We start from the raw sequence: 25028 nt of genomic DNA, 5'->3' as shown, positions 1-25028 counted from the left end.
AGGGGTAGTTCAACATTTTGGCAAATTAGCCCATTGCCATAATCCCTATAGTCATAGCAGTAGGTTTGTTATCTTTAATTGTCGGTGCAAGCTGTTTTTAGAACGGTGGAGCAGAGCCGTGAGCTGCTCAGAGCTACACTACGGAGACTAATGGGATTTCTTGGTTTTTCCATCATCAAACTCATCAAATACACAATCCAACAACTCCACAACGCTCTGGTGGACAAGTTGTGAGCTGCACATTCACCACGCTATGAGATAATAACACAACGTTACAGAGTTGTTGTAGAGGGAAATGCAGAGACTGTTTTCACCACCCTTGCCAAAATGTTGAACTATCCCTTTAACACATGTACTCTCTCTCCTGCAGGAGTTGGAGTTCAACCTGTTGGAGGAGCAGCTGCAGAAAACTTTGTCTGATCTGGAGAGAAGAGAGAAGCAGCTGGCGGAGGCGGAGCTGCAGGTCCCACACTGCACCCAGACCCTGAACGCATCATCACACAGATACACAGCATCATCAGTAGTTGTGTTTTAGGGCTGTCGATCCTCCCCTCAAATCATATTCAAATTTCTAATGCTTCTTATGTTAAATATTCAAAATTTATTCAAATTTGTTAATGTTTTTTAATTTTTTTTTTATTAATTATATCATTATATACACCGATACCAGATTATTATTAGGCCTACGTGTTGCGTCCACTAGAGGGCACTTCAACCAAATCTGTTATGTAACATTTGGAACAAGTTCTACCGAATCAATACAAAACTTCATGAAGGGAAATCGAAATGTTATGAGGCCAGATACACATAATAGATATGGCCAGAAATATATAATAAATATATAAATAGATAAGATATAAAGTGCTTAATTTGTGCCAGATCCTAGTGCAGGAAGTGTTTAATCACGCCATTGGCCCTAAAAATCAATACATTGATTAAAAAAGGTGACGATGTTCAATCTCAGAACAAATATTTGTGTATTTCTGGTGTTTATTTCAAAATTTTGTCCAACGAGGGAAATTTTAGAAATATCGCTTTTATTTAGTGGAAACCTGTGATGGAAACCCAGCTATTGTTGTGTGGTCTGACTGTGTGTAAATGTGTGTATTCTGATTATGTGTGTGTGTGTGTGTGTGTGTGTGTAGACGGAGCGGCTGCAGAGGGAGCTGCGGGCCGACCAGGCCCTGATGCAGAGGGAGGCGGAGGACAGCAGCAGGCGGCTGCAGCTGGACTGTGAGAGACGGCTGGAGCTGGAGAGAGACAAGGTCCGACTGATGGAGGACGAGAGAGGACGACTGCTGCAGCAGGTGGACAACACACACACACACACACACACACACACACACACACACACACACACACACACACACACACACACAGGGTTCCCGCGGGGTCTTAAAAAGTCTTAAAAGCATTGAATTTATGAATTTGGAAATAATACCTTAAAAAGACTTGAAAAAGACTTTGATTTCTGGGTCTTAAAGGGACAACGAGGAGTTTTGGAAAAGCGAAGTGTTTTCACACTACATTTATGAGTGAAATTCTTTGACCGGCGCAAGACAGACTCATGTTTTCATTCATCAAGAATTAAAGTCAGAGGTTGGAAGACGATCACATACCGTCGTAGTTCCCACCATAAACGGCGATTCGGCGGCGTTATTCTCATGACTCACCGCGAAACCGAAAGTAAAAAATGCTGGTTGGCTCGCCCAGCATCTCCGCCACCACTAATAATAACAAAATAACCATAGAGACAAAACGATATATTTATCTAAAATGGGCTGTGTGGGTAACGTAGAGTCATCCACATTAACGTGAGATTTTTTATAACCAAATAGAAACTCCTCGTTGTCCCTTTTAAAAGTTGTGCTGTATTTAACTTCTCCATATTGCATTTTTCGTCAAAAGTTTCATATGTCAACCACAATTATTTTTGATCAATGTTCTTCTTGTTGACTTATGGATAGTGGAATAAATCTTGTGCTGTGGAGCTTATATGGTATCATCAAACAGTGAGATTTTGATATCATGAAGCCTTATGATACTGCAGTAAATATCATGGGCTTGTTATTGAGGTATTGTGATATTGTTCCATCCCTAGCAGAGCACAAAGAGCAGAAAAACAGTGGGATGATACAGTTAATTTACAGTAAACGCTCTGAAATTTGAGGATACTTTTTTTTGCCGGTAGGGCAGTGAAATAGGTTTTACATTTTTATATAAATGGTTAATTTAACCTGAAGGAACCTGTAGGAACCCTGCACACACACACACACCTGTCTCTCTGTCTGTGTGTGTAACATGTGTGTGTTTCACTGACGTGTGCGTGTGCAGATCTCGGACGGCGAGTCTCGGTACAAACATCTGGAGAGAGAGTTCCAGGTGTTCAGAGAGCAGCAGCACAGCAGACCTGAGGTCAGATTACAGTCAGACGTCAACCTGCTCACTCTGGAGAAGGTATTTATTATTATTATTAATATTAATACTATTGATATGTCTGATGTTGTTTATATTCACCTTGATGACTTGTTTAAAGGGATATTCCAGCCTAAGTTTATATATTACTCACATGTTTGAATTAATGCCTTCATTCATTCAGTCATTCATTCATTCATTAAAGGAGCCACTCACAATATCACAATACCAGTGAATTTCTACTATTCTTGATACGTATGTGATACAATGATAAAACAAACAAACTGAACCCCTGTTCCTCTGAATTCATTACTTTATTTAAAAAATGTTTCACATCAAACTTTAGAGTTTAAAGAGCAGCAGAAACATGAAGTTTAGAACAGTTCAGATGGTAAATATGTCTCAACACAAACAGAAAGTCATATAGTCGGTGTGTGTTTTCCTTCAAGTAGTTCAACAGCAGAACTGTTGTTCTCATTATTAAACTTTTGGGGCTGTTTTAAAGGACAATTCTGCGCAAATTCAACTCAGGGCTGTATTTTCCTAACATTTTAGGTCTAAAAGAAGGAATCTGAAGATTTTCAGTGTAATTGCTCCTGTTTTGCGGTATCAGTTCTTGTGATGGCCGCACTCAGAACAACACCAAACTTCATTCAACTTTATATTAAAATCAAATTTAAACATCAAAGAATAACAGGGTATCCGCGGGGTCTTGAAAAGTATTAAAAGGTGATAAATCAATTTTGGGAAAATGAAGACCCTTAAATAGTATTAAAAAGTCTTGTCATGACTTTATAAAGTCTTAAATTTTGAAGGTATTTTTTTCTGAATTAGCTGACCAAGAGTCCTAAAAAACATTGTAAAAGTGTGTGAATTTATTAATTTTTATTAAAAACCAAAGATGAACCGGTACATAAAAAAGGAAAGAAGATTGTTGTTTTTGTTTTTTGAGAGTGGAGCAATGTTTTTTTTTTTTATAAGCTTTGCCTTGATTTATTATCCCAGCCTATTTTGAATTCTGTTGTATCATAGTGGTCTATAGTCTTTATCACAAACTAAAACTGTTAAGTTAAAAGTGATGTAAATGGTTACAGCTTGAAGCGGCGGTGAGGTACTGAAAAATATTGAGAAGGTCTTGAAAAAGTCTTAAAAAGGTTTTAAAATTAACTTCAAGATTCCTGTATATACCCTGAGAACAGTTCAGATGGTAAATATGTCTCTTTTCCTAGAACATTTACTCCATTCCATTGTACTCAAGGTCCCTGTCTCTCTCTAGCTGTCCTTTCAAAATAAATGCACAGAAAGCCAGATAGTGGCGGTTCTGATGATCATTTGCAAACATTTGTCTTTTGTATAAAGACTGTGAAGACTGTAAGTCACAGCTTCTGTTCAATAAAACTGCACTTCCAACATCCTTTGGAATGATAAAGCTGCTTTATTTATTTATTTTTTGAAGAATGCTCAGTTTTCCCTGAAACCACAGTCGTATCGTATCGATATCGAGATATGAAATTCTGTCCATATCGACGTATCGACTTGGTACTGAAGTATCGGTTCCTGTGATGACCAACAACACCAAACTTCATTCAACTTTATATTAAAATCAAATTTAAACATCAAAGAATAAGAAGAAATCCTGTCGTTGCCATGGTAACTGATTGTGTTGTGTTCAGGTGGAGTTGGAGAGGAAGCTGGAGTCGACCACCAAGTCCAAGCTGCACTACAAGCAGCAGTGGGGTCGAGCCTTGAAGGAGCTGGCCCGGTTCAAACAGGTACCGACCGCTCGCCGCTCGCAGTGACATCACATCGACCAATCAGACAGCAGGCTCGGGGGGAAAAGGGGCGGGGCTTAATGTCTGAGTTCACACCTGGAGAGAAGTCACTTTGTTTTGTTTTGTTTTTTCTGCCAGAACCAAAAGATTTTAAACTAAAAACAAACAAAAAGAATGAAAAAAATAGAAAATCCTTCTGTTAATTATTATTTACATTTTAAAATATTAATTAATAATCAAAAATTAGCTGATTGATTATATGTCACGTGACGATTGATAATTTATCGGTTGCTCAAACTAAGAAACAAAAGTCTCAGATGTCTGAGCGTCCTTGAACGCACCATCAGAGTGTAGTGTTTTCCCTGCACCTGTGTCAGCAGAGGTCAGATGTTCGATTCCCTGATGATAGAAAACAGTCCGCTCCTGTACAAACATCTAACGTTTTGTTGTCATGGCGACACATCGGGCGACTCCTCCTCCCGACGACAGCTCGTCCGACACTTAGCAGCTGAGAGTAGAGCGAGAACAGGAAGCCACTGGCCGCCGTCAGCTGATTATCACACGGCAGCGGTGGCGGTGGGAGCGCCGACTCAGACACGAGCACACGAACGCAGCACGAGTGACGGAGGCGGAAGAGGCAGGAAGTGAAGATGTATCAGCTGTGAAAACACCTGTGAAAACACGTTGTAACACGTCGAAACACGATTAAAGGGATACACCAACATTTTTTTTTTCCGTGTCTTGCCTCACTCCCGAGTCCATGACCAGCAGATAGACACCATCCTCTCGACTGTGCGTGCAGTAACAAGGGAGATACGGGCAGAGTTAGCGCAACGCTAATTAGCTTAGCTCAAACACTGGAAGTGTATGGGTAGTGTTAGCCTGCCTGCTACCCGAGCCGAAATCAGCAGTCAGAAGCTGATTTCGTTTTAGCTCTAAACTCTGTAAATATATCACTTTATCCACATTTCAAACATGTTTAGGTGAGAAAGTAGCCGTTTAGATCAGCAGTGTGTCGTTAATTTGTCTAAATACCAGCTGTTTACAATTTTGTTCAGACGAATTCGGCGCTACTCAAGCTAGCTGTTGTGACCAACGCACTTCCGGTTACTTTAACAAAATAAAACACCCGTTTCCCTTTACATACAGAAAACGGTGACGATTCTATAGAATTTTGTGCTTTCCGAAATAGGAAGCTAACCTACCCTCGATGTAGCTAACTTGAACCAAAACAAACCGTCTTTGCTTGAACCCTCCGTTTTGACTGATCTCGTCCCGTTAGCGGCATTTGACCGCTCAAGATGCCTTACCGGAGAGTTTTGTCAGCTCTGAGACGAAGATGGGCCCGTCGGTTTCCGTTTAGAGTTGCTGAAGAGTTTCTCTGATGACTTTAGGTGGAGGCAGGCTAACACTACCTATACACTTCCAGCGTTTGAGCTAAGCTAATTAGCGCTGCGCTAACTCTGCCCGTATCTCCCTCGTTACTGCACGCACAGTTGAAAGGATGGTGTCTATCTGCTGGTCATGGACTCGGGAGTGAGGCAAGACACGAAAAAAAAAAAATGTTGCCGTGTCTCTTTAAAGTGTGTTTGTGGACGCTAGAAAATCCCACACCCTGTCTGACCTCAAACGCAACGTCTCAGTGTTTACGCTGTCAAAATAAAAGCCCTGAAGAGGAAGTAAAATCTGTTTTTTAATCAAACATGAGTTCATCTCAGGTCCAGAGCTGATGTGTTGATCATGTGATCGGTTAGTTATTGATCCGGACCGACGGCGGTGACATCACTGATCGGACTGTGATGTCACGTGTGTGTGTGTGTGTGTGTGTGTGATGGAGATGGAGGAGGAGAGAGAGGTGTGTTTTTACACCAGAGCTAAATATTTATGTGAAGTGAAGTAGACAATGAAATGTGTGAGAGCTGTCACACACTACACACACACACACACACAGACACACACACACACACACACACACACACACACACACCACACACACACACACACACACACACACACACACACACACACACACACACACACACACACACACACACACACACACACACACACCCTCTCTCTCTCTCTAAGTGGGTCTTCACTCAGTCTAAGTCTAATGTAAACACACACACAGACTTTATCTGACAAACTAATAACTGTTACTGACGTGAAGCAGCTGGAAAACTGGACTCACATTTTTCCTCCTCTCTCTCTCTCTCTCTCTCTCTCTCTCTCTCTCTCTCTATTTTTCTTCACCTCCTCTTCCTCTTTCATTTTTCTTCAGCTTTCCCTCTCCTCCTCCTCCTTTCCCTCTTTCCTTCCTGGTTTTTCTTTCTCAGACGTCTTTTTGTTTCTCTCTCACCATCTCTTTTCTCTCCTTCTCTTGCTCTATCCCTCCCTCCTTTCTCCTTCTCTTCCTCCCTCTCTCCCTCCTTATCCCTCTTTTCTCTCCTTCTCTCTCTCCCTCCCTCCTTTCTCCTTCTCTTCCTCCCTCTCTTCCCCTCTCCCTCCTTATCTTTATATTTTCTCCTTCTCTCACTCTCTCTCTCCCTCCTTATCCCTCTCTCTTCCTCCCTCCCTCTTTTCTCTCTTCCTCTTTTCTCTCTCCCTCTCCCTCCTTATCCCTCTTTTCTCTCTCCCTCTCCCTCCTTATCCCTCTTTTCTCTCCTTCTCTCTCTCCCTCCTTTCTCCCTCTCTTCCTCCCTCTTTCCCCTCTCCCTCCTTTTCTCTCTCTCCCTCCCTCCCCCTTCCCTTACTTATCCCTCTATCCTCCTCTTTCTCCTTCTCTTCCTCCCTCTCCCTCCTTATCCCTCTTTTCTCTCCTCTCTCTCTCCCTTTCTCCCCCTCTCCCTCCCTCCCTCTTTTCTCTCTTCCTCCCTCTCCCTCCTTATCTCTCTTTTCTCTCCTTCTCTCTCCCTCCCATTCTCCCTCTCTTCCTCTCTCTCTCCCCCTCTTCCTCCTCTCTCTCCCCCCTTCTCTTCCTCCCTCTTCCTCCTTATCTCTCTTTTCTCTCCTTCTCTCGCTCTCTCCCTCCTTCCTTTCACCTTCTCTTCCTCCCTCTCTCCCCCTCTCCCTCCTTATCCCTCTCTTCCTCCCTCCCCCCTTCTCCCCCTCCTCTAAGTGCCACATCACCATAAAGAAAACAGCCTGTGATTTATTTCTCTCTCTCTCTCTCTCCATTAATCTCGTCCTGTTGAGTAATAATCCGTCTGAGGCTTCGTCTCTTCTCGTGTCTCACTCTCACTTTTTTTTTTTTTTAAATAAAATATCACTCCTGTGTTTACTCCTCCGTCCGTCTCGTCTCGTCTCGCCGCTCCCTTGGTTTTTTTTTTTTTTTTTTAAAGCCGGAGCTTGTTTGGTTTTTCTCGGCCTATTCATCCTCGCCGCCCGTCGCTCGCCGTGGCAACTGTTTAGCTCAAGTCGGATCATAAAAATTCTTGTCGGAGGAATAATGTGCTTTTCTCCTCAGGAGGTTTGAGGGCGGAGCTTCGATCAGAGTTCGGCTGCTGCAAATATTAAGACAAGGAGCTTTAGATAGACGCTTTTTTATTTTTATTCGTACAAAGAAGAAAAAAAAAACATCAGACGAAGAGATTAAAGTTTCCAGTCTGGAGCTCCGAGGTCAGAGGAAGAATTCATTGTGTTTTTATTCCTGTAAAATCAACGGGAACATGGACCAGTGAGAGAAAAGATCGATTTACTGGAACAGGAACTGGGCCTGTAACTTCCTGTGTCTCGGCCAATCAGAGCTCAGCAGGAAGTAAAAAAACAAAACAAAACAAAACAAAAAACGTTACGAAGAAGAAGCCTGCTAATTGTCTCTTCATGGGGATGAAATGTGTCATAGTGATGATCGGTATTGACTGAACTCCAGTCAACAAAGTTTTAAAGGGATAGTTCACCCAAAATTCAAATTTCACTCATTATCTACTCACCCTCATGTGGACTAAGGGCTGGGAGAAGTTCCAGAGTCCTCCGTGGCTTCTCTGAGTTACAGCGGGGCTCCGTGCAGCTCTGCATGTCCATATAACGGTTGAGAACGGAGCTCATTTTTCTTCGTCCAAAAAGACACACCAAAAAACATCCAAATACCTCCATGCTGCTCGTATGTAATGTCCCTCTGGTATTGAAGCCCCAACATGAGAAATTGTTCCGCCGGTCACAGGAAGAGCAGTAAACTGAGACACTGGGAGCTTCCGCTACAAACAAGCTTGAAACATAGACTTATTTAATTTTTTTCGGAACAATTTCTCATTTCGGGGCTTCAATACAAGAGGGACATTACATACGAGCAGCATGGAGGTATTTGGATGCTTTTTGGACGAAGAAAAGAAAGTGAGCTCCATTAACAACCGTCATATGGACATGCAGTGCTGCACGGAGCCCCGCTGTAACTCAGAGAAGACACGGAGGACTCTGAAACTTCTCCCAGCCCTTAGTCCACATGAGGGGGAGGAGATAATGAGTGAAATTTGAATTTTGGGTGAACTATCCCTTTAAATGTGTCATCCTTCGTTAAAACACAACAATATGGCGGCCGTGGATCAGCTGATCAGTGTTGAGAAGATTCACTCGCTTCCCTTTTTGGACTTTTTTTCAAAATAAAAGCAGAAACAATCTGGACGGAGGAGAATAACACCAGTTATTCTCATTTATTGATCGATCAGGTCGATTGATCTCCGTCTAAAATCAGGAGATAAAACCCCTGAGTATCTGATCTGGTCATGTGACTGTGATGTCACGTGACTCAGTCGTCTGTTTGTATTAAACCGTCGAGCAGCAGCAGATGTGACGCGTCGTCTGAGTTTCAGTTTTACTGGTCCCAGTGGAGACTCGGCCCAGTTCCCACTGCTCATTCCTGGAATATCATGAAGGAGGAGGGAGGAGAGGGGGGGAGGTCCAGACGGGGGGAGGTCAGAGAGTTTGAGACATTTTCGAGGAATATTTTCAGAAAACATGAAGTTTTCTCCAGAGGTTTCAGGAGGTTTGAGTCGATTTAAAACGACGAGTCCAAACGTTTGTTCTCCGGACTGAAGGAACTTCACTCTGACGTTTGATCCTCTGATCTCAGACCAGACGACTGAACGGCTGAACGTCTCAATAACTGAACATCTGAACAACTGAATGTCTCAGTGACTGAACATCTAAACGTCTCAACGACTGAACGTCTGAACATCTGAATGACTGAAGGTCTGAACGACTAAATAACTGAACGTCTCTGACTGAACATCTAAACGTCTGAACTTCTGAATGATTTAACAATTGAACATCTAAATGTCTCAGCGTCTGAACATCTAAACATCTGAATGGGTGAACGACTGAATGTCTCAACAACTGAACATCTGAATGACTGAAGGTCTGAATAACTCAACGTCTAAACATCTCAACAACTGAACATCTCAATGACTAAACAACTGAATGTCTCAATGACTGAACATCTAAACGTCCGAACAACTCAACGACTGAACTTCTGAATGATTTAACAATTGAACATCTAAATGTCTCAACGACTGAATGTCTAAACATCTGAATGAGTGAACGACTGAAAGATTGAATGTCTCATCGTCTCAACGACTGAATGTTTCAATATCTGAGCGACTGAACATCTGAATGACTGAACAACTGAATGACTGAAGGTCTTAACGACTGAATAACTGAACTTCTGAAAGATTGAATGTCTCATCGTCTCAACGACTGAAGGTCTAAATATCTGAGCGCCTGAACGTCCCAACAACTGAACGTCTCAACTGTCGGCTCAGGTCGAGGTGGCGTCTGTGAAAAGTCACCGCGGTAACGCAGCGAGGAGGAATGGAGCGTTACACTGATGCTGCATTCACCTGCAGTCGGGCGGACGGCCGTCGCTAACAAACCAGACGTCATTTTAGTCACAGAAGTCGAGAGAAAGACGGTAAAACGTGGGTCAGGTAAACAATACCACATCGCCATGACAACATATTGTCACGTGTATTGTTTTGCCTCGTGCTGACGGACCACTTGTTTACACAGTAGGGCTGGGCCAAAAAATCGATTTTTATATTACTCGCGATTTTTTTCTGGTGCTTTTTTTCCCGATTTTTAAAATTTATTTATTTATTTATTTTTTGGGACAAAGTCAAACCGTGTTGTGTGTATTGTTTTTTGTAAATATGACTTATGATGTATTGTCAAGTGTTTGGTTCAACCTGCTCTTGTTTAGGGACAGAAAATCACAATAATTGAAATATAAAATCGCAATACTTGTTTAATCAGAATCGCAATTTAAATCGAATCGGGACCCAAAAATCGTTAGAGAATCGAATCGGCACAAAAGCGTATCGGCTCAGCCCTATTACATAGAGGCTTGTTTATGCCGTTACGTGCAGCGGCTGTCGTCCGTCTGCCATCTGCCCAATTTCAGGTGAATGCAGCATGAAAAATAGGATTGAGTTGCTTGTTGCGATATACAACCGCAACACTAGATGGGAGGAATTCCTACACAATGTACCTTTAAATCCACCTCCATGAGTCTGTGAACCACAGCGTCTCCAGGCAGCAGAGTTGTAGTAACTCCCCCTCCTCCTCTCCCCCCCCCCCCCCCCCCCCCCTCCAGGCCTCAGTATCACCTCGTCCTCTAATTGTTTCAGGCCTCGGCCTCAGATTGTTTTGGCTCCGAGCTCCAGAGAAAATGTTGTGGCCTGTTTGTTTTTCTAGTAATTAGCCTGAAAACGGCTGAAATACAGACGGCTAATGGTCCACAGAGAGCACGCCTGTGTCAACACGAGTGTGTGTGTGTGTCTGTGTGTGTGTGAGAGTGTGTGTGTGTGTGTGTGTGAGAGAGAGAGAGAGAGTGAATGATGTGTTCATGAGAGAGATTGTGTGTGTTTTCATGTGTGTTTTTCTGTTCGGAGGTGGTGGAGATCAGCCGTGTGAAAATGGAAGCTTTCCGTGTGTGTGTGTGTGTCTGTGTGTGTGTGTGTGTGTGTGTGTGTGTGTGAACATGTTGGTTTTCCCATCCAGAGGACTCGTTCTGCTCTGTGTCAGCGGCGCGACAGGTTTCAGCTCCGTCACCTCGCTGACGTCACCTCCACCTGTCGACTCCACATCACACAGGAAGCTTACGTAAAACTTTATTTAAACAGAATAACAGAACATGTTCTATATCAATAAACACTTCCTGGTAAAACTTTATAACTTATATCTAGGTTGCTCCTTTGTCGTGTTCATTGTCTAGACATTGCAGGATATATTTTATCATATATTTTTGCTCTTTGTATCCTATTTATTTTATCTATCTTATCTATTTATCTATCTATCTAAAACTTTATCAAAACTACAACAGTTATAAATGTTTTGGCATTTTTAAATAACTGGTTTGTTATTGATGTATAATACTGATCTATTATTATTATTAAGTATGAAAGTTCAATAATTAAACACATTATAGATTAGATTATAGATCCAGAGTTAAACATTGTAACTAATGTTTAATAATTTGTCGTTTTAATAAAGTCAACAAATGTACCACTGAAGTTGTTTTAAACATTTAAGAAACAGGTTGTTTCTTTTCTTTATTAATCATTAATTAAGTAACTAATGTTTAATAATTTGTATTTATTATAAAGTCAACACTGAAATAATTTAAAACATTTAACAACCAGGTTTTTCTTTCTTTCTTTATGATAAATTGACATGAAAACACAGAGAGTTATTAGTGAACAGAAACAGTTTCACATAAAACTCAACAGTGAGTCAAACTTTAATTATTATTATGAATTATTCTGACATAATTAATCTGTGAATTAATAATAATGAGAAGTTTTCCTTCTTTCTTCCCTCCCTTTTTCCCTCCATCCTTCATTCTTCTTCCTTCCTTGACCCAATCTGTTCCCTTTCTTTCTTTCTTTCTTTCTTTCTTTCTTTCTTTCTTTCTTTCTTTCTTTCTTTCTTTCTTTCCCTCCATCCTTCCTCCATGAATTATTCTGACACAATTAATCTGTGAATTAATAATAATGAGAAGTTAACAGATACAGTATTAATAAAGTGTTTTAATCATTAATAAACCATGAATTTCAGTTAATAATCATTCATCCGTGTCACTTTATCTAAATCCAGATGTTTTCATTTCTCCAACTCAGTGACTGAAACTAGTTTGAACATCTGCTCGTCTGTCGTCTGTAAGCCCGACGACTGTGAACCGATCGGTTTGATTGATCCTCGATCGGAGGAAACCTTCAACCTGAACCTGAACTCCACTCGTTCACACCACATCAGTTCAGTGTTTGTGTGTTTTCTCTGCTCGCGCCGTTTCCTTGATTTATTAGCGTCCGTCCAGCTGTGAGACAACCAGACGGTATTATGGGTAATTTCTGGGGCCGTCTGGAGAGAAAATACGAGTGTCAGACGTTTTTATGAAGTTTTTTTTTTCTGTGTGTGTTCTCAGGCAGCAGCAGCAGCTCTGGACGCTTTTTATGAAAATGTGAAACCAGACAAATGTATCACCAAACTCAACAAAAAAAAAAACTAAACTAAACAAAACAAAACACAACAGCTGGTCGGTGTCTGAACATTTGTTTTCCGACTCTCCTCCGATCTGATTGGACGAGCAGTCAGTCGTCAGTTTGAAATACAGTAGTTGTGACTGAAATGAAAGATGAAATGTTTACAATCCAACTCGTTTTTTTTTGTTTGTGTAGCATACCCTCCGACAGATTGTGGACCCGACTGATGATTTTCTCAAAACTGTCTTTATTTTCACAAACAGCTCCATGAAAACCAACGTGAGAACTGAAGAAACACAAAAAGCACAATTACATTTATGTTTCCACTCTGCCCTGTACAATACACCGTAGCTTTACCGCAGGTGAGCGAGAATTAGCTTAGCTTAAGCATAGCAACGTAACGTAAATATGACCGTAACACACACACACACACACACACACTAACCTTATACCTCCTCGGGGGTAGGTAGCTAATACCGTCTTTGGTGTTTTATTCTTGAGTTACCGTTGCTTTATCTCCTTATTTTCCTTAGTTCACCTTAAAACCTTTTACTTTTACCGTCAGCTCATTCATACTGTTCACAATACAGCCAGGAAGTGACAAGGTATGTTAGTGGTCTCTTCAAAATAAAAGCTCATTACAAATATAACCTTCAAAACGGACAATATGCATATAAAACCAGATGAATTACATTTTACTATAATGCACTCAAATCATGAAATATATTTATGTAACGAAATCATGTCACAATGCATTTAAAGTAACTTAACTATTAGTTTTTTAAAAGAGTTTAACTTATTTAGCCATTTTAGCAGTACAAGGCTGCCCTCTTGTGGACAAAATGAGTAACAGCAATACATAAAACCAAGAAGTGGTTTGCTACAGTTTGTTTGTGTGTGTGTGTGTTTGTGCAGCGCGAGCAGGAAAACGCCATGACGCGCCTGAAGAAGCAGCAGGCGGAGCTGGAGGCCATGAGGCTGCGTTACCTAGCAACGGAGGAGAAGGAGGCGGTGCGACAGGACCGGCAGGAGCTGGAGGAGATCAGGAACGAGCTCAACAGGCGAGGAAACGACTTCACTTCAGATATTTATCACAGAGATGAATGAAAACAGGAAATTAAAATGGTTTATTTCAAAATAAAATAAGTAAAATAAGTTGCTGTATTTTAATTTGCAGCAACAATAAAGGTTTTCTATTCAATTCAATTAAACTCACTGAGTTAACAAGGTTATGACTCTGAAACTTTTAATATTAATTATATTTTTAATGTTTTATCACAAAGATGAAGTGAAAACAGGAAATAAAAAGTTTATTTCAAAATAAAACAAGTAAAATTTCACATTGACAAACGTCAGTGTGAAACCTATAAAAAAAAATGTATTTACCAATGATAAATTGTCCAATATTTGTTTTATTTTTAAAGAAACATAAACGTGATTGTTTTTAATAAGAAGGAGCTCATTTTATATGATTATTTCCAGTAGTGATCAGCTGTTTTGAAAAGTTGTGCTGGGATATAAAACTTTTACAGGGTTTCCGCGGGTCATTAAAAAGTATTAAAAGTCATTAAATAAATTTAGCTAAAATTAAGGCCTTAAATGGCATTAAAAAACATTAAATTTGATTCCCACACGCATTAAAAAATTTAACTTTTGATGAAAAAATAATTTTACTGATTTATTCTTAGTATATAAACATTAATTTTGTGTTTTTGTGTGATAACGTGTGGAACCAAGTAATTGGGTGTGTGTATGTTTATATAGGTAAGTATACGTACACACATGTATAGTACTTGCAGTAAGTCATGGGCATTAATAATGTTTGAAATGGCAATAAAAAGCATTAAATTAGATTTGCTGGTACCTGCAGAAACGCCACACGGCCTCTTCTGGTCTGTTTTTATTTCATTTTTCTACCAAACTTCATCTTCTCCATGTTGTTTTTTCTGCCTCAGGTTAAAGCAGCAGGACGACCGGTTAGGCTCCGCCCCCTATGGCTCCGCCCCCTCGTCGTTAGGCCCCGCCCACGCCGTTGCCACGGGCGCTAACGAGAGCGGTGACGAGCACCTGAGCCGCCTGCTGGAGGAGAGAGACTCGCTGCTGCGGACCGGCGTCTACACGCACGACGACCGCATCATCGCCGAGCTCAGCAGACAGATACAGGAAGTCCTGTCGGCCAATCAGAGGCCGGCGCTCACCTGACGGCCAATCAGAGGCCGGCGCTCAGCTGACGGCCAATCAGAGACTGTTACTCTGAGTTTTTAATTCATGTTGATTCAGGAAGGAACAAACTTCATGTTTTTTGTTTTGTTTTGTTTTTTTTATCTTAAATAAATGTGAAACTTTAACTAACAAAAACAAACATTTTCTCTCAAATCAAACAATGTTTAATAATCGATCAATTTTCTCTGATTGATCAGGATGAATGAACTGATTTCATTTCCCTTCTTTCCCTCCATCCTTCCTTCCCTCCATCCTTGACCCAATCTGTTCCTTTTCTTTCTGTCTTTCTTTCTTTCTTTCCTCCCTCCCTCCCTTCTTTCCCTCCATCCTTCCTTCTTCTTCCTTCTTTGACCTTCCAATCTGTTCTCTTTGCCCATCCTTCTTTCTTTCCTTCCTTTCTCCCTTCCTTCTTCCCACCATCCTTTTCACTTCCTTCCTCCCTTCTTTCCCTTCGTTCTTCTTCTTCCTTCCCTGATCCAATCTCTTCCCTTCCTCCATCTTTCTTTCCTTCCCTCCTTCCTTGACCCAGGAGGAAACAAGAAATAAAGACGTTAAATCAGATTAAGACTCATTAAATTAGGAGAGAAAGTTTGATCAGTGTCGTGTTATTGTGTCGTCGTTGTGTTTTGAACTCCCAGTTTCACATTAATCAATAAGTTTATTGACAGAAAATAACTGATCAACTGTTTGTTTGTTGTGTTTGTTAGTTTGTTTATTGTTTATCTCCTGTGAAGACCAGTGACACGTTGTTGTTGTCCTTGTAGTTTGTGGTTGTGTAACAGCAGGTGGCGCCGTCGCCTCAGGAAACACTGAGGAGTTTAATTTATTATTTTATGTGTTTGTGTGTGTGTGTGTGTGTGTGTGTAATAAATTATTTTGGTATAAAAGCTTCTCTGTGTGTCTGATTTAGTTTTTAAAAGGCAAAAAGAACAGATGTTAAATTAAATAAAGTTAAAGTTTGTGTGTTTACAGGTTAATAAGTGAATATTGAACTTAAAATAAAATTTTTAACAAAAACAACTTAATAAAATCACATTTACAATCAGTGACTGTGAAAATTAAACAGTATTTTATTTTTTGATCAAATCTTTGGCCCAGCTTCAGGAAACTTCATTAATATTATATATCAGTCATTGATTGATCAGTGATCAGGTTAAAATCCTGCGAATGAAGAAACTCACAGTTTTAAATCTACAGGATCAGATGAATGTGAGTTATTTAGTTTTAATGTTTTATTTCTGACGCTGGTGTTTTATAAGTTGATTTTATCACGACTACGACTCACTATGTTCCTCACTTTCTCATAACAAGGAGAAAAACTGTTAACACTTTACAATAAGGGTCCCTTATTAGTACATTATTAAGCATTAATATACTGTATAAACTAATGTGTTAATTAATGCTGAGTAATGCATACATAATGATAACTAATTACATTATTCAACTTTTATTATTATTACTTAATAATTTATTAATAATGTAAAATTATAATGTACTAACTAACGTTAATTAAGGCACTCTTACTGTAAAGTGTTAGCGGAAAAACTAGGTCTTTTATTTATAAAATATCATTTTTTGTGTTATTTTGACATATTTTCTCATAAATGTAAAACTTTGTCATCGTGAGTTTCAATAAGAATTCATCAGATTAAATCAAAACAACATGAAAGTTTAAAGGCAATGATGAAGAGACGTGTTGATGTTTATGTTTCTGCTGCTGAAACGTCTGAAGGTTTAAACATAAAGAGACGAGTCAGTTGTTGTTTCAAGTGAGAAAATCTGTTTTTAGAGATAAAACTGATGGAAATAAAAACAAAACAAATATAAAACTTGAATCTGAATCAAAGGTTAAAACAGGAAATAAAAAGTTCACAAGTTAAAATATGAAGTGAGAGAAGAAGGAGAAGAAGCAGCTGGAGGTCGACACACGACACGTGTTTTCACATGTTCAACAACATGTTAACACTGAGCACAGGGTGTGTGTGTGTGTGTGTGTGTGTTAACATCTGGGCTGATGGTGAGCAGATGTTCACGACTCATCCATCTACAGGGAGGAAGAGGAGGAGGAGGAGGAGGAGGAAGAGAAGGAGGAGGAGGAAGAGAAGGATAACAAGAGGAACTCTGACATCTGAAATGAATCGTCTTTCAGAGTTTTATCTGAAATTCCTGCTTGGAAAACTTGTTTTGACTGACACACACACACAGGGCCGTTGCTAGGAATTCTGGGCCCCCTTAAAGAATACTAAAGTGGGCCCCTCCCCCTAACTTTTCCTTTTTTTTTTTCTTAGACTACGTATGTATTATCGTTTTTTATTTAGCCTTCTTTGTTTTGATGCTAATGCAGCATTACACTGCAAAAACTCAAGTATCTTAGCAAGAATATTTGTCTTATTTCTAGTCAAAATGTCACTTCTAGTCAAAACAAATATCATTCTACTTAAAATAAGACACATCATATTAAAAGTAGCTTGTTTTTAGACACTTTTTACTTCTTTCAAGCAGATTTTCACTTGGAATAAGTAGAAAAAATCTGATAGTGGAGCAAGTTTTTCTTCCTTATTACAAGCACAAAAAACGTACTTTCACTGGCAGATTTTTCTATTTATTGTGAATTTAAGTGAAAATTATCTAAAAACAAGTTAATTTTTAGGTAAAGAGATTAGTTTAGACTAGAAATGAGACATTTGGACAAGAAATAAGACAAATATTCTTAGAAAGATGTTGTGTTTTTACAGTGTACTATGAGTATTAGGGTGTTACACTGAATAAATCAGTCATACAAAGATTAGACTACTGGGCTTTTTTATGGGCCCCACTGGGCGCTGGGCCCCTAGAATTATCGGCAACGGCCCTGCACACACACACACACACACACACACACACACACACACACACACACACACACACACACACACACTTTAAGCAGCAGTAATAGCATAAAATAAGCTGAAATATGCAAAAGATAGGTCGTGGGGAGCCATAACTATAAATTTACAAAGCAAATAGCCAAAACGCCCACTTGTTTATATCTGATATGCTCTGCCACTGGCTCCATCTAGTGGCCGTATTAAGAATTTGGATTTGCGTTAATGCTCCTTTAAGTTTTTATATTTTTTCATGCGGGAAAGTAACTGTTTAGATCCCAAATATACGGCCAGTTTATCCAAATGAAACGACGGCTGTTTAGAAGTTTGCTCCGACGTTTTTCGGAGAAGTGAAGCTCCGCAGCGACCGCGACATCACAGAGGCAGCAGCCGGTCTGCAGAGCTCGTGACCCGGCCAACCTCCGTCGTCATCCCGGGGGGAGAAAACGATCGCTAAATAACTTACCCGCAGGTTTTAAAAGGTTTACCACCGGCTGGTTAAATTATTTTTAGGAGATAATGTTGGTCTTATTGATGAAATCTAACAATTGCGGCTGTCGCATTGTCTCTTGTCCAATCAAATGACTCGTTCTGAACCGGTTGGAACTAACTGTTGTATAAAATGTTTTTATGTCACTGATCAAACTCTTATTAATTTGCTTTAGTGAATATTTGTGTGTGTTTTGACCTCTCTGAGCCACCGTACGGTTAAGTTGGATGTAGGTACTATCTAATTTGTGAATGAATTCTTTGGAACAAGGGGTAGACAATATAAGTTCACTTCTTTCTGCCCCCTTTCATTCAAGAGTTACAGTATTGTCATTGTTTTATTTTATTTTTTGTTTTTTATGCTCGATAAATGAATGAAATAAATAAATAAACTAAACTAAACTAAGTTAAATAAAGTTAAAGTTTGTGTGTTTACAAGTTAATGAGTGAATATTGAACTTAAAATACAAATTAAAACTATTCCACAGCTCATAGTTTGTTAAACAAAAACAACTTAATAAAATCACATTTACAATCGGTGACTGTGAAAATGAAACAGTATTTTTTTTTCCCTTTTGATCTTAATGACACTGATGAAACTTCATTATTAATGAAGAAACTCACAGTGTGTGTGTTTTGACCTCTCTGAGCCACCGTACGCTGCAGTGTGAGAAGTTTAATCTGTCGTCAGCGCTGCAGGTTAAATAAAGTTCAGTTCAAACCTGCGCTGCCTTTCCTCACTGTGAACACACACACACACACACACACACACACACACACACACACACACATGGAAAAACATGGAAACAGTTCAGTGAAGAACAGTAAAAACAATAAATGAGTCGAATGTGATTTGACCTGAAACAAAACGGATGAAACACAATCTGTAAACAACAACAGTGTTAAATATGGACACACACACACACACACACACACACACACACACACTCAGGTTAAACATCAGTCTGTGTTTTTTCTCACAGTGAAACTTTCCCACTTTTCTCCATCAACATGTTTCCAATTAAAATTTAAAAAAAACTGCAGTTTCATGTGTAATTGGTTTTGAAAGTGTGACCTCTGTCTGTACAACCCCCCCCCCCACAGCCCCTCCCTAAAGGGAAATTCCACCTAAACCCGAACCATTACACCCATTAAAGCCACTTTAAAGGGATAGTTCATTATTTTGGCAAATTGGCCCATTGCCATAATCCCTATAGTCATAGCAGTAGGTCTGTTACCTTTAATTGTCGGTGCAAGCTATTTTTAGAACGGCGGAGCAGAGCCGTGAGCTGCTCAGAGCTACACTACGGAGGCTCATTATGGGATTTCATGGTTTCAAACTCATCAAACTCATCAAATACACAATCCAACAACTCCACAACGCTCTGGTGGACAAGTTGTGACCTGCACATTCACCACGTTATGAGATAATAACACAACGTTACCAGACAGAGTTGTTTTAGAGGGAAATACAGAGACTGTTGATGAAAAACTGTCCCTGAAGGCAACGTGCATCAGCGGTTTTGCATGAATTTCCCTCTAAAACAACTCTGTGTGGTAACGTTGTGTTATTATCTCATAGCGTGGTGAATGTGCAGGTCACAACTTGTCCACCAGAGCGTTGTGGAGTTGTTGGATTGTGTATTTGATGAGTTTGATGAGGGAAACCAAGAAATCCCATAATGAGCCTCCGTAGCGTAGCTCTGAGCCGCTCACGGCTCTGCTCCGGCGCTCTAAAAACAGCTTGCACCCACAATTAAAGGTAACGAACCTACTGCTATGACTATAGGGATTATGGCAATGGGGCCAATTTGCCAAAATATTGAACTATCCCTTTAATGTTTTTTTGTTCTGTAGATTTTTTTCAACAGTGTTTTATTTTTTCGTTGTTTCTAACCTGTCAGTGAACATCTCCATGGTTACGATGACGTTGATCTCAGCCCTGGTTTATTATCAACTGTCATTTTCTCTCCCAGTTTCCAATTGATCGATTATAATAATGATGTCATCACTTGTTAGTGACTCGTCGTGTTTTTCTTTGAGTCGTTCACACGGTGAAAATGTTTTATCCTGAACCACTCCTTCTTTTCTCTCTCTCTCTCTCTCTGCACATTTACTCCGTCTGTTCTTCTTTTACTTTTCTTTTTTTTTTACTTGTTCAAATAAATTAAAGTCAAAGTGGAAACGGTTAAAAACATGATTTTCTTTTCCTCGTTCTCTCGTTCTCCACTCAGCACTTTCTCTGTTTGTTTTCCTTCCTTCACACTAACTGCTCTTAATTAAAACTACCACTTCCATAATCTCATTACATGTAATGTAATCCAGACTCGTGTGTGTGTGTGTGTGTGTGTGTGTGTGTGTGTGTGTGTGTGTGTGTGTGTTGTGCCTCTGGGTTTGAATCCGGTTCCCACGGAGGAAAAACACCAGTGATTGATGCTCCGACGCTTCGCTCTGTTTGTTTTGGTGAATTTGTCGAATCCTCTCAGGAATAATCTCTGAAATCAGACTCAAAGTGGAAAAGTCCAGTTTGTGTGTGTGTGTGTGTGTGTGTGTGTGTTACAGATTATTAGCAGTAAGTAGAGGCAGCTGCTGATCAGCCACTAAATCTACAGTTTTAAAAGAAAAAAACAACTTTGGTCAAATATCATCACTCAGTCAGTGGAAACGAGTCGAGTCGTAGATGTGGTGACCTTGATGACATCACAGCCTCATTAGCATATTGAACCGGTAAAACCTTCAGACCTTCAGGACCGAAGAGTCTGGACCAGATCTGAAGGATCAGTGGAAAAAAAAAAAAATCTGTGTTTATGTGAAGAAGAAAAAAATGATTATGTGATTAAAGGGATAGTTCACCCAAAATTCAAATTTCTACTCATTATCTCCTCCCCCTCATGTGGACTAAGGGCTGGGAGAAGTTTCAGAGTCCTCCGTGGCTTCTCTGAGTTACAGCGGGGTCTCGGCGCAGCACTGTATGTCCATATGACGGTTGTGAATGGTGCTCACTTTTCTTCGTAACAAAAAGACACACCAAAAAACATCCAAATACCTCCATACTGCTCGTCTGTAATGTCCACTGTTCCCTCTAAGGTGTTTTACTGCCCCACCTCTTTGCCCAGAAGACAAAAAAAAGTTGCACACTCAAATATCCCCGACTAGTTTACTGTTTATTTCTCCCTAATCTGCGCTTCGAATTGTGAAATGTATGACCTTAACCGTGGTCTGTAGTGCAACTAACTACGATTTAAGTTTTTGCTTGAGAATTATTATTACTGTTCATATCAAGAATGCTTCTGTGCCAAGAGTTGATGACACCAACTTGATGTTAGTTATTTTTTTCATATTGTTCATATGGCAATAAATGCAAAATATGTTTTGCCAAAACAATATTGTATTTTGTTATCATTAACTGTAACTGACCTAGATATGGAGTAGCCTAGGTGATGTTGTCAAAATAATCTGTTATTAATCATTATAATAAGTAAAAGAATGTTATATCAAAATGTAAAAAAAGCAAAAAGAAAAGTAAAGATTATGATAAAGATTTTTATTCTGTGGGTAATGGGGGCAGGACTAGATAAACTTTTGCTTCTCCCGCTTTCCCTTTGGGCCATGTGTATTGTATTATTTGAACTAAGATGAAGTGTGATGATGATGATTTAAAATGACATGCCTGAAAAAAAAAAAATTATAGTAATAGCCAATTGTATTGATATTTGGAGGATTTGATTTGGAAGCATGTCATCAGCATGTCATCATCTGCTCAGGAGTTTTTGAAAATTAGAGAGAACATTGGTAATGTCCCTCTTGTATTGAAGCCCCGACATGAGAAATTGTTCCGAAAAAAATTAAATAAGTCTATATATCAAGCTTGTTTGTAGCGGAAGCTCCCAGTGTCTCGGTTCACTGCTCTTCCTGTGTCAGTGCAAATCACACCGGCGGAACAATTTCTCATGTCGGGGCTTCAATACAAGAGGGACATTACATACGAGCAGCATGGAGGTATTTGGATGTTTTTTGGTGTGTCTTTTTGTTACGAAGACAGTTGGTATCCATTTGCAACCGTCATATGGACAAATACTGCTGCACGGAGCCCCGCTGTAACTCAGAGAAGCCATGGAGGACTCTGAAACTTCTCCCAGCCCTTAGTCCACATGAGGGGGAGGAGATAATGAGATAATGAAATTTGAATTTTGGGTGAACTATCCCTTTAAACTTCTGATCAGTTGTTACTGTATCTTAATAAAAGACACGTGACACGTTACTGAGTCGGTTTCTGTCTCTGATCAGCGGGCGTTGCCGTGGTGACGTGTGGATGATCAATAAAAGCACAGAGAAGCCGGTGATAAGAATCAAAACTGGATCTCAGCTTTATTTCCTCTGGATCAACAACTTTTTGGTTTTTGATCTGTTTTTGTCATTCAATATAAAAAGGGAGGGAGGGGGTATGGAGGGGGGGGGGGGGGGGTCATGCAAACAAGATCGAGTCAAAATGTCTTCGTTGAGTCCGTTTGACTCGACCGTGTCGTCGTCGTCATCTTCATCTTCATCTTCATCAGACTCTGTCAGACAGGAAGTGATTATCACGGTGGAGACACGAGAAGACGCAGATTCACTTTCTGTTCACGTGATGAGACACAAAGACACAAAGACACGGAGAGACGTCCTCGTCCTCCAAACAGGAAGTTAACAACCTCCCTTCTTTGTAAAAACGCAGCTTCTGACTATGTTTCCCAGCATGCACCTGGACACAGCTGGAAGTCAGAGCTCATGAGGTTTTAATCAAGTTTCATCTCAAACACAGAGACAAGTTTTTTTTAACACATTTTTGTCCACTTCTCACACTTTCCCAACTCCCCACGGTCAGATGAAAGGTCACTGGGGTCTGGTTTTTGGCGAGGAGGTGTATCTCTGGGTAAACTCTGGATACTGTCCCAAATTTCAGAATGAAAGTCCATTTTTTTGGACTCATAATGAATTTTTTACCACACCCATGACCCTTCGCTGGACTAAAAATAAAGTAAAAACTTTAACTAACAGATATCACCATGAAACTTCCCAAGTTTATCACTCACATTAAGACAAATATTTTTTGTAATACAAGTTTTGTCAAATTTTATCTTTGTAATATAAAAAAATATATGTAAATGAGGCAATATCTAAGGAAATATGCGCTAATTTTGCATACATTTCCAGAACAGAAAATCTTAACAATAGCCACTGGATAAAGCCACTTTCAAAATTAAATTCTTGTTTTATTGTGTTGACATATTAGAGTCAGAAGTTTTCACAGAGGAGGATTTTGGATATCTCTTTTTATCACTTTGTAAATGAGAAAATACTGCCACCAGCCGTAAAAAAAAAATCAAATTTCGCTTATTTTGTTTTTGTTTTTTTGGAATAAAACGTTGTATAAATGATGTATCAACAATCCCCTCTGTAAAAACCTTCAGATTATAGACAGGAATAGAGATTTTATATAGTGAACATTTTTGTCCAGGGGTCATGGGTGTGGTAAAACTTGAGGGAGCATCTGAGGATGTAAAGATAGACATGTTGTGTCTAGACGTAAACAGGAAGTGAATCTTCTTCTTCTTCTTCTTCTTCACTGAGTCAAACTGTTTCAGCTCAGTTTCACTGATTCGTAGTAAAAAAATCCCAGTTTGTAGTTTTTCTATTTACAGCACAGGAAGAATCTGACGAAGACGTTTCACTGGACAACGGCTGTTTCACACCTGATCACCGATCAATAACCGATCAATAACTGATCATCAGGTCCATTTTTACGTCCGTGTTTAAATAAATCAATAACTTTTTTATTTATTTATTTTTAAGTTCTGATTTAAAGCTTCAGTATTTTCATTATATTTATTTTTTAAACGCTGCTTAATCACAGAATCTGAAGGACGTTGGTCAGATCGTTAAATCTTTAGTTAAATTATCACCATAGCAACAGCAAGATGATGTCAGCGTGATGTCACCAGATGTTTATGGACCAGATGACAGCTGGACTGGATCACAGTTTCCTACCAGGTTAAAGTTATTTATATATTCTTAATTTCTCTAATTTCTCTATTAAAGGGACAACGAGGAGTTTCTATTTGGTTATAAAAAAGTCTCATATTAATGTGGATGAATCTACGCTACCCACACTTGTTAATGGCTCCATTTTCGATAAAGTTATCGTTTTGTCTCTATCATTATTTTGTTATTGTTAATGTTGACCAGCGTTTCCTTACTTTTCTTACACTTTGTTTTCCAAAACTCCTCGTTGTCCCTTTAAAGAGTCAAAATTAAACGTGTTTTCATTTATTTCACTGTCATGTTAAATCTTTTTATTTCCACTTTCATAAGTTTTAAATTGTAAATGAATTATTTACCGATGTTTTGTCTTTACTCTGTGGTCGGTGTGAAACAGTTTGTGCAGTGAAACGTAGCTTCTCTGTAGCTTGGACTGAGTTTCTCTTTGGGAGGAAGTTTTTAAAGCTTTTCTAACTCTTTGGTGTCGGTGCAGTGACTGTGCTTCACCTCAGCGTTTCCAACTGACACGTTGTTTTTTATTTTATTTTATTTTATCTACATCTGAGTTTGATCGAGAAAAAAAAACCCAACTCAAACTGACGGCGTGAAGAGAAAATAAAGTTTTCTGGCTGTAAACTCTGTAAAGTTCACGTATTTTGTGGATGAAAAGCAAACAGACGGTTTGAAGAGTGTCAGCTTCATGTTCACACTGGGATTATTTCTATAAGAAATCACATCATCATCGTCTCCTTCAACATCAGAGCTGCACAAAT

At 39.5% G+C, this 25028-nt stretch overlaps 1 protein-coding gene across 1 annotated transcript in view; it reads left to right on the top strand.

The window, feature by feature from the left end:
- cep120 (centrosomal protein 120) overlaps positions 1-14936 on the top strand; it is a 30133-nt gene extending 15197 nt beyond the window's left edge. Inside the window, exons 15-20 of the mRNA XM_085785796.1 lie at positions 371-463; positions 1146-1307; positions 2335-2457; positions 4089-4187; positions 13577-13722; positions 14617-14936. Of these exons, the coding sequence (XP_085641922.1) occupies positions 371-463; positions 1146-1307; positions 2335-2457; positions 4089-4187; positions 13577-13722; positions 14617-14863 (870 nt within the window). The 3' untranslated portion in view covers positions 14864-14936. The remainder of the gene's footprint in view (positions 1-370; positions 464-1145; positions 1308-2334; positions 2458-4088; positions 4188-13576; positions 13723-14616) is intronic.
- Positions 14937-25028: the final 10092 nt, after the last annotated feature.

Source organism: Trachurus japonicus, chromosome 9 (assembly GCF_045865225.1).
Source record: "Trachurus japonicus isolate A0001 chromosome 9, Traja_1.0".
In the NCBI taxonomy this organism is placed as follows: domain Eukaryota; kingdom Metazoa; phylum Chordata; class Actinopteri; order Carangiformes; family Carangidae; genus Trachurus; species Trachurus japonicus.
This window is presented reverse-complemented; position numbering and strand designations above follow the sequence as displayed.